The sequence below is a fragment of the Perca flavescens genome, chromosome 12 (assembly GCF_004354835.1).
Source record: "Perca flavescens isolate YP-PL-M2 chromosome 12, PFLA_1.0, whole genome shotgun sequence".
Taxonomy (NCBI): Eukaryota; Metazoa; Chordata; class Actinopteri; order Perciformes; family Percidae; genus Perca; species Perca flavescens.
Window position 1 is genome coordinate 22589730 of NC_041342.1, and position 10227 is coordinate 22599956.

Here is a 10227-nt window from a genome sequence, read left to right on the forward strand (position 1 = left end):
TTTTTTTTTCCTTCATAAAAATAAAACCCATTTAGTTCATTTTTGCGTATCAGCACCCATGAGAAAATGTCTGCTCTGCTCCGTACAGCAGCAGCAGCAGCAGCGAAGGAGGAGTGAGATTGAACTCAAAGACCGTGGAGGATTTGGTGTCAAGGTAATAGCAAAAAGTACAGAATCAGATGATTTATATCGTACGTTTTTGCCAGATGATTCACTTGAGACTCGCTGAGAAAATATACCACAAACTAGATTGCGAGCCGCCTGTGGAACAACCAAATTGGTTAACATCATATTTATGTACAGTCTATGGTTAACATGGGTGCCGAAGGGAAGCAGGCATGCTTTGGGGCACTTTCTGTCTCAACCCGACAGTTGCTGAAATGGGCATTTCCTCACTTGGCATCTTAATCTCTTTAAGATACCAAAATAGAATTAGAAAGACCAGCAATATATTTTTTTACATAGATTGTTTACTCTATTTTATTCCTAACACAATTTTGTATTTACTGCCTAAAATCCACAGAAGTCATTATCAAAGAGGTCACATTGAGGCTTTCTTTAGCAGCTGCTCTACACCAATAATTTTGAACTGATATTTACTGGATGTGCCCAAAGTGAAATTTACATTCCAAAACTATCAGCAGAGTTTTGTCTATCTTACCGTCACTGACTTCAGGGTCATGCCGTGGTAGGTGCCCATGGTATCGATCTTGAAACCCTCCGTTTCTAAGAAAACAACACAAAGAGTTTCTGATTACTGGCAGAACAAAATGGGTTATTTTCAAAAGCAAGTGTATAATATATAATGGCCAAATACTCTGTAACAAGTTTGCATTTTTCAATTCCTACACTTAAAACAAATTTTCAACCTTATCTCTACCAAATTTTATTTGTATGTCATCCCTATTGTATGCATTTTCTGAAAAGTAGAATCCCGGTTACAAATGTAGTGCAAAAAAGGATAATCACTGTTGCACTTAGAGCTGACGCTTTGAGGTCAGTATGAAAGCAGCTGTGCAACTGCGTTAGACGCTGTGCCTTAGATGGCTGGTATTTACAGTATTCCCTGATGTCCTAGTTACCACAAAGATAGAGGCATCTGTCAGTGGAGCACAGTGTCCTGACATCTTTAATTGGTCAGTAGAACATCAGTGACATATGCAACTGAAACACACTCAACTATTAGTATTTTTCTACAAAATTGTCCCAGATATTAAGGAGACTGAGGAACTAAAAGTCAAATTCGACTAATAATAGATTAAAAGACAGAGAATGACATGCAAGTTCCTCTGTCTTGCTTGCTTGCTTCCTACTGGTTAAAGAAAGTAGTTAGTAAAGGCAGTTAGCCACAAAGCTAGTGACAACATTAGCACAGGCTCAATAACTTAAGGTGAGCTGACCATTATGTGGACCAGCTATTTAAGGCCCTGACACCCCAAAGAGATTGTCAGCCGTTGCCCTAGTTTTTGCGTTGTGTCCCTGCACCCTCGCAACGTGTCAGCCTTCGTCTGCCTCTCTTTTTTTTTTTTTTTGGGCCAATTGAACATGTTGGATTCAACACGTTGAATCGGCATCGGCTATATAGCCAATCCATCTGATTGGCTGTTCAGCTTCAAAACAGTAAGGAAAGCTAACAAACGACACACAGGAGGCTCTAATTTTTCATCTCATCTGATTAAAACTGGCCATTTGAAAGTTCCTTTTAAAAAACACATAGGTTTGAATGATTGGAATAACTATTTTTGCACATTATGTCCATAAGATGGCAATGCACACACATACACCTTTAATGTTCAAGACTAAAATTAGCTACAGAAGCACAAATTAAACTCACCCTCTTTTCCTTTGAACCGCTCCTGATCGTATCTGTTGTAGGCAGCTGGGACAGGCTGCTTGTTCCTTAGGGACGGGTCCTGGAAACAAGAAACCCAAACAATTCATTACTTTACATAACTGTCAGTACTGTCAAAACCCTCATTTATAGACTTGCCGCTGTTCCAACCTTCCAGTTAATTTCAAGCTTGATTCATTTGCGAAAAAAGGAACGTGTAAGGAAAAGTGGCAATTGACTGGTTTATCCAAGTCATGCCCTATTATCTCACACGCACACAAAAAGTTGAAGAAACTGGAATATATAACGCACATATAATGTACCCAGAATGTCGTTCTTACCACTTGAGTAGTGTTCTGTGCTGGTCTCTGCTCTGGTGCTCGCCCTTCTTCTCTGGCTTTCACTGACTGCAGGATGGCGAAGATGTTCTTGGAGAAATTCTGCAGAGGAGCAATACAGTTATACAGCAATACAATTATGAGGGGTTCAACACCCTTGCAAAAATGATTGCTTTTCCTATTATTTGGTGAACAAGAGTGAAATACATTCAAAGTTTCAGGGTCCCAACCTGAAAGGCTTATTTTGTTCCGATTTAGAGACCCACCCGCATGTAGGCCTGTCACGATAGTCAATAAATCACACAATAAATAAATAATTAGCTCGATAATTTTTTCCGGCCGCGATAATTTCCGTTTGTTTGTCTGTTTGTTTGTTTCTCTCTCTCTCTCTCTCTCTCTACCAAAGAGACTGGAGGACCACTCTCTGTTCCTTAGCGCAACGAGGAGTGAACCCTCTTGTCAGTCGCATGGTCTTTGTGTGTGGAGGCGGGACTCCTGGCAGAGACAGAGAGCCCGAGAAAGTTGGAGCAGGGTTTCCCGCAGCACTTTGCAGTTAAGACGCCGTAAAAGAAAAAGAAAAAAAAAAAAAAGTATAGGAGCGATATTGGCCGTGTTACTCTGCGTCCTTTTTTCTCCCTTTCATTCCAAACCACACAGCTGACAACCTGCAGGTGGTGGAGACCGGCTCGGACATACACACCGCTGTGGACTTGTCAGTTTCGCAAGCAGTTTCAGGAAAGTGGCCGCATGTCTCCGACAATGTACAGAACATTAACGGTAGTAGCCTACAGCTGTCCGCTGTCAGTGTGTCAGAGGCTCCCGGACTCATTGTGCTTTCTTTTGGAAGGCTGGCTGCCAAAAATCACTACTTACTAGCTAATTAATTAGCCTGAGGTAAACGATAGCTATCAGTAAACAGCAGCGACGTGGTGGTTGGCGTCTGGTTCGTGCGCCAGTGTTTGTGTGTGTGCGTGTGTGTGTGTCAGCCCGCCCTCGCGAAGCTCCGACTTGCAGACAGCAGAGGAGCAGAAGAAAGTAGCCGCACCTTCGCCAAAATGAAGACTGAAAAAACAGATAGTCACATAGATATAGATAGATATAATTTATTAATTATATATTATTTAAATGTAATATTTAGTGTTAATAAATAATTGTTAAATGTAGTACAGAGTCTGTAGTCTATCGCACAAACACTCAACGAATGCTGCAAACATTTGACAGCCAGTACGAATTGCCTGGGAGAACATACGTATCACAAACGGCAGTTCCACAACTGTACAACAGCGTGAAAGACGACATAAAAAGGAGATCAAAGACATATTGTGGATATTTCAAATGTCTTCCAGTTCCAGTGGTAAATATTCTTTAGAAATAAAAGTGTATTGATCTTTGAAAAGGTGTAGCTGCACTATTATGCCATTATCATTATATTAGATGAAAATGACAATATTATTGTTTATCGCAATAATTTCTGGGACAATTTAGCGTCAAGGAAAATTTGTTATCGTGACAGGCCTACTTGCATGTAGGGCTGGGTACCGAACGTCAATACTTATGGTATCGAAAAATTCTTTCGGTGCCAAAATTTTGGTTCCAAAAGCATATAAGCACATAAGCGCAAGCTTATCTGTCCTCTCTGCATATTGACACAGATCGGCGCTCCGACCAACACACACACGCGGACGGAGTAAAATGTTTGCAGTTTTGTTAAAGTCACAGAGAGTCACGGTTGGTCTCAAGTGTGGTAACTGTTTTTTAAAACTTCTTACAGCGTTTGCTGCGATGTGATATTAATGGTGAGCCGAAAGCGATCGCGGTGCTGTTGACGTTACACTTCCTCTTAGGCCTACTGGACAAGCAGCCACAATAACATGTTTTTCATAACTTCACGCAGCAGGTGCTGTTGATGTTACACTTCCTCATAGCAGCCACAACGGTGGTTTCTCTGCCCTGATGACTGACTGACAGGCTGAGCTTGCAAGGCACTTTTAATAATGTTACTCTGAGTGAGCAGTTTTACCAGAATTTTTTAATTTTGATAACGGTTTTGATTCACAATTAAGGTGGAAAATTAAAGCTGTATTTAATGTATTTTTGTTGATGTTGAAATGAATATTAAAACATGGTATCGAAAAAAGTATCGTTAGTAATCGGTATCGAAACTGAGGTATCGAAATCGGCACCGGATCGAAAGATTCTGAACGATACCCAGCCCTACCCGCATGTACTGTACATTTCACTCCCCCTCTACCAGTCCATGTTGCTTTTTAAATTATGTGTTGCATTGATGTATTGTTTTCTTTAACGATTTTAATGATTAGAGAGGCTGCTTTCAGTATGTATGTAGTTATGCTGCTTTTGCTCGAGCGTCTCTCCCACTAAACTCACTTACAAATGCTGCTGCTGCTCTGTGCTATGTTCACATTTTAGAGAATGCAATTCATATTTTCCTCACCGATTATGTATTATTTTACCCACCCACATCCTATTTGCTACTATGTAAACTATTATATGATTGGGAGCCGATGAGGTACAAAAATCAGGAATTTGGATAGGCCTCATGTTCCATGGCAGTGAGACATAACACAACAAAGTTATTTATAAAGTTATCCTTTGCACAGTTGTTTCAACAAGCACACTTTTAGAAAAATGCCCATCTTAAAAGAATGAAAGCCCAAAACAGAGAGGAAGAGGTTTTTAAATCTAGCCATCTCGGTATGGACATTAGATTAGGAAATCGCCAGAGTAGCTTCTCTAAGCATTCAATTAACATTATAATGGCTTTGAGATGAGCATATCAAAGTACCTCAGTGGGCCAGAAAAAAAATTATCATATTTTTGATGTAAATACACACTGGATGAAAATTATTCTATTGCTGCCATCTAGTGGTTGAGACATTCCCCTTGCTACACACTCAAGGTATTTACACAGTTGGGTTGTCTAGAAGTATTCCCCCCCACATCCAAGGTCATTGTCCCAAAGAGTTCAGCAGGTTTGGTAAAATAGGACAGCTGCTTTCAAACTCAGGTATGTAAAGCGGTCTCGAGTTAAGAAATCTAGTCTCATATCACAATAGATATAATACCAACATATTGCCCAGTCCTATTATATACCTTGTAATGTACATGGCTTAATGTTAAATTGTTGGTTGGAAATGTTCTTACAGTAAAGCCTCTCACCCCCAAATGATTGAATGACAACCCTGGGTATGAACTAAAGTATTCAAAAACCCCTTTAGACCTAGAACAAACCAATGGTGATTGGAAGAGCAACAAAGTAGACACTTTCATCCCACAGAGGTCAGTGCAGCAATGCTTTCCAGACATAAAATGTTGTGTGTAATCTTTGCATGTTCATTAAACCTCATTTACAAACTGTTTAATGACCATGTCAGGACTGAAATCTAGGTCCAATATTAAGCCAATATGCAGTTAAAAATAAAAGAAAATCCCCAAATTCACATGCTAATCTGACACAGGTGTATTTCAAGGAATGGCAGTGTTTCCCACACATAGACTAATGTGTGGCGCACTATCAACACCGGCCGCTGCACATTGCGTTTCGTTATTAATTTTTTTTTATTAACGCTATTTAAAACAAGTTCAGCTGCATTTCCTTTCCCTGCTATCCTCCATCTCTCTGTCACTTGCCACACACACACACACACACACACACACACACACACACACACACAGAAGACGACTGGCGAGATTCACAAGTTGACGAAAGGTTGGTATCTATCTCGTGAACACCTTTACACAATCACACATTAAAAAGTGCTATAAAAATATTTTATATTCTGAATACAATGTGTCAGTGTGTTAATGTTGGAGTCCCAACCAGACTCTTAGCAAACAAGCGATTGCACCAGCTTTAGAAAGTTAACTACTCACAAGTTTGCAGTAAAATGCAGTTGGGTTGTCGAGGTCAAAACACTATGTAGCAGCTGTGAATCAAATAAACGTATTATAAATAACTTTGTCATTTTTTTCTCTTACACTGAATGTTTGCTGCTTCAATCCAGATGAGTATTGAAAAGTATTTTCCGCGACTGAAAAAGGCACGTGTTGAGGATGAGGAGCAGCCTGAACCGGAGATATCAGTCTAAAACAGAGTTTAACATTCCGACCAGTGTAATTAGTTATGATATTAATTTGTTAATTTTCAGTCTCCAACCAGTGAAAGACGAGAGAGAGTGGAGAGAGAGATACATATGTTAGGCATTGAAGTAGGAGAGGAGGACAGCATCCAACAGCGTGTTGTTACGAAAAAGTCTGTACGTCTCTGTCCCCCCGGCTGACACAGGGCAACATGGGGCGACACCGACACCGACCGACACACCCCCCGCCACAAATTGCTTACTAATCTGTGGGAAACACTGAACGGTCTGACATTTTGGGAAATGCTGTTGGGAGAGACATTAGATATCATTAGCTTGAAGTGGACTCTGACCTTTCCAGTGCTCTGGAGAATAGTTGTCCTGGTCCTCCAGACCCTCTCTCTGCTGACAATATCTCTGGTGACATCCACCTCAGCATCCACAAAGCTTCTCTGCTTCAGGGTTATGTCATCATCCAGATCCGTTTTGATGGTGGAACGTTTTTTGGCCATAATCTTGGCTTTGATGGCCGCAATTTTCTCCACAGACATGGCCTCAGACAGTGATCTGGAGGAGGAGAGAAGTTAGGATCATTTGAACGGCTCACTGTTTCGAGGAACTGTTATGGTGACATCCACCAATCTGATTAACATTGATCAGTTAATACTGACATGGTTGAATAAAAATCACAACTAATCTCAGTGGTGAAATAATCGACATTGGAGAGAGTATTGATCCATATATAGAAAACACATTATATATAAATGCAGCTGGGGAAAATCAATTATACCTGATCTGGTCAGTCTGCACGATGCCCTCTTTGTGGCCCTCCAGACGGGCAGCCAGCCGCTCCTTATCCAGACGCACTCGCTCCTCATCCTTAAAAAGGAATACAGTGTACACACTATTAACAAACTACAGAATGAAACAAAATATAATATCTGATGCCTATGATTTACCAGATCAGCAACACAACAATTACATTTTTTTTTTTTTTTTTTTAAATGCAACAAAATGCATTTCATTCATAACTAAATTTACAAACAGACGGTTTTATTTTGGCTAAATATATACTGATTGATGGAACACTTAAATGTTTCAATAAGCAAAAATCCTTGGAGATGTAAAATTATTTAAGCCATGCTTATTAAATTGGCTTTAATAAAAACTTAAAAGGCCATCTTAGATAAACTAGTTCTGTTCTTTTACATTGTTGCAAATATGTTGGTCTAATTCAATTTCAATGTGGTTAAAACCCTTTTAGGACAAGAGTTCCCCAACTACATTTGTATTGGTTCGCTATAGTGGAACTTATTGATTATTCAGCTGTTACCAATAATCAACAAAACATCACACGTCAGTAATAGCTTCTCTATGTACTGGAACTGTTCCTGCTCATGGAATAGAGATAAGGCAGTAAATGCTCCAGAGCAGCACTGATTTAAGTATAGTGTTTATACTAAGCAACTGTAAGTGGAAGATATTTCATGTCCATTTTACCTCAATCCTTGGTTTTTTGGCTTCAGAAGATACCTCGTCTGCTGCTCTTTTGACTAAAAAAAAAAAGCAGAATGGTATTATTTCACTGCACAAAGTCAATTTGGTTTCATAGCAGATAAAAGATAGCCGCAAGATACACTTTATTAAATTGTAGTCAACGTTTATATAACAAAAATTATTCAAAAATCAATTATTACTGCAGGTGGCATTAGCTCTTCAAACTTCATGCAACAAATATGATGTGAACTTACCTTGTGTTGGCCTTTGCAAACCTATTTCTATAGGTGCACTTCTGTCAATACTTGTTGATGTAGCTGTGAGAAGACATAATTAGAAACTGCATTAATAAGACGAGCTGATCAACTACAGCTCGTCTCATCCTGGTAGGGCTTAATCCATAAAAGCTGTCATTGTTTTAATCAATCAAAACCATTAAGAAATCAGGACAGTATAAAAATATTAAAAGGACACACCAACATATTCTTAACATTCTGCGCACAATAGAAACACAGTGTACAATCGCAATAGATCTCAGAAGTGTTAACATTACTTACAACTCTCGCCATTGAGATATGACAGCAAGCCTTTTCGATCAGGTCGCCTGACAACAGGGATGTTCTCTGTCTATAAACAACATACAATCACGTCACCCCAAAGCATTTCTGAAAATATTCTGCATACGAGACAAAAATAGGCTGAAATACTGGATGGTACCCAAAATAATACTGGCACTGACAGGTTGAGGCACTTTGAAAGTTATTCAAGAGCACTTACTGCAGCTCTTCGGACATAGGATGGATGCGGGAGATGCACATTGTTGAGCAAGAACAAGATAGAGTCCAAAGTATAGTACTCTTTGGGCTGGCCCTCTTTACCAGTACTGAAGGTAGAAACACAAGCAAAGAAAAACAGAAAAATCACTCAAACCTCAAGTGCACATTTAAGTTAATCTTAAGTGCATAAGTATAGGTATATAGAAAATATAGTAGTAGAGTTACTTGTTTAAAGTAACGAAACATCAGTTCTGAAATCAAATTAACACAGAACTACTTTCAACAGTTATCCGGTTAGCTAACCTACTAATCCTTACAGCAACCTAATGGTCTGTGTTACATGAGCAAAGTTTGCTTTTGGCACGGCAAACAAGCGCTTATAGTCATAACTGATACTTAAAACAGAAGTCTTTCCACTTGGTACACCGGACCCCTGACTCCATGGGAACACAACTCAACGATAGCTAACGTCGCTAATTAGTTAGCATCACATCACAACTGCAAGTTTAGCTGTAGCTGGCTACATCTTTCAAGACATTCAAAATTTGAAAAATATCAATTGACACGCATAGAAGCTAGCAAAGAGTCACGTGGTCTAGGGCAAAATACTTAAGTATCATGCCATAGTAACCAAATAGTGCCTAAAGTTCTAAGTACAACAGCGAGGAGAGGAGTTGGGTTAGCATCTTAGCATCTAGCTAGCTAGCTAGAGAGCCTTCCGCCGTTACTAGCACCACAAGGCACCGATGAGCTTCAGCAGCGGGCCTTCAGAGGCGATTTATAGATATTTTAGCACTAACGTACCCCCAGATTATGTAGTTGGTCTTGACATTTTTCGGCCAGGAGAACTCCCCAAATATAACTTCATCTCCTTTAGCGACGATTTCTTTTTTCTGAATGTTATACTGGCGAAGAACACTCAACACATCCGCCATCTTCACTTGTCTGATGTAGTGTGTTTGCAAGGCCCCCAGTTAACATCATGTGGCCTCGTAGGTTGCCTGATCTGAATCTAACTTTTTCGAGGCCAATTTCCCTTGGATACAGAATTGTCAGAGCTGGCAGTGGACACATTTTTTCCCTTGTTTGCCAGGTCGAATTAAATATCCGATGTAGATAAACGTAATTCTTCATTTTAATTAGTTGGTTTGTCAGCACTGGTAGAGTCCCAGTGCCTTGCTCTGACACTTTCACAGTTATGGGCACTTTGGTCACAGTTATATATCACAAATCCATATTATGTAGCCACTAGGACGTATTGTTGACTTCCAGGAAGTCAGACAGTTATTTGATGGTTATTTGTCACATGGACAGCCAAGCACAACATTTGAGGAGCAGCAAAGTGTTTATTAGGGGATTACATTGCCACTATAATAAGTACTTACATGTTAAAACACAATGGATGCAACAAACAATATGAGGCAAAGGAAGTTAGTCATGGTGGTAAAAGACTTGTGAACTACCATACATCATAATAACTATCTCTTGTGCCAGACTTCAAACGATCATATAATACTAATATTTTAGTTTTATAGCTTTTTTTACCTTTGGCCAAACGGTGGACATTGTCTTACCATTGAAAATGACATTATCAGCATGTGGACAAAGATCCTTCACAGTAACATGGTCAGATATGTATTCCTCTTCATATAGAGTTAATTAATGAGTTGAATGAATTAACAAGT

General features: G+C 39.5%; 1 protein-coding gene across 1 annotated transcript in view; it reads right to left on the bottom strand.

The window, feature by feature from the left end:
- cdc73 (cell division cycle 73, Paf1/RNA polymerase II complex component, homolog (S. cerevisiae)) overlaps positions 1–9596 on the bottom strand; it is a 29803-nt gene extending 20207 nt beyond the window's left edge. Inside the window, exons 1-10 of the mRNA XM_028593437.1 lie at positions 9347–9596; positions 8544–8649; positions 8324–8393; positions 8021–8083; positions 7770–7822; positions 7060–7148; positions 6623–6836; positions 2173–2271; positions 1835–1913; positions 662–726 (exon numbers count right to left, since the gene is read on the bottom strand). Coding sequence (XP_028449238.1) covers positions 662–726; positions 1835–1913; positions 2173–2271; positions 6623–6836; positions 7060–7148; positions 7770–7822; positions 8021–8083; positions 8324–8393; positions 8544–8649; positions 9347–9477 — 969 coding nt within the window. The 5' untranslated portion in view covers positions 9478–9596. The remainder of the gene's footprint in view (positions 1–661; positions 727–1834; positions 1914–2172; positions 2272–6622; positions 6837–7059; positions 7149–7769; positions 7823–8020; positions 8084–8323; positions 8394–8543; positions 8650–9346) is intronic.
- Positions 9597–10227: the final 631 nt, after the last annotated feature.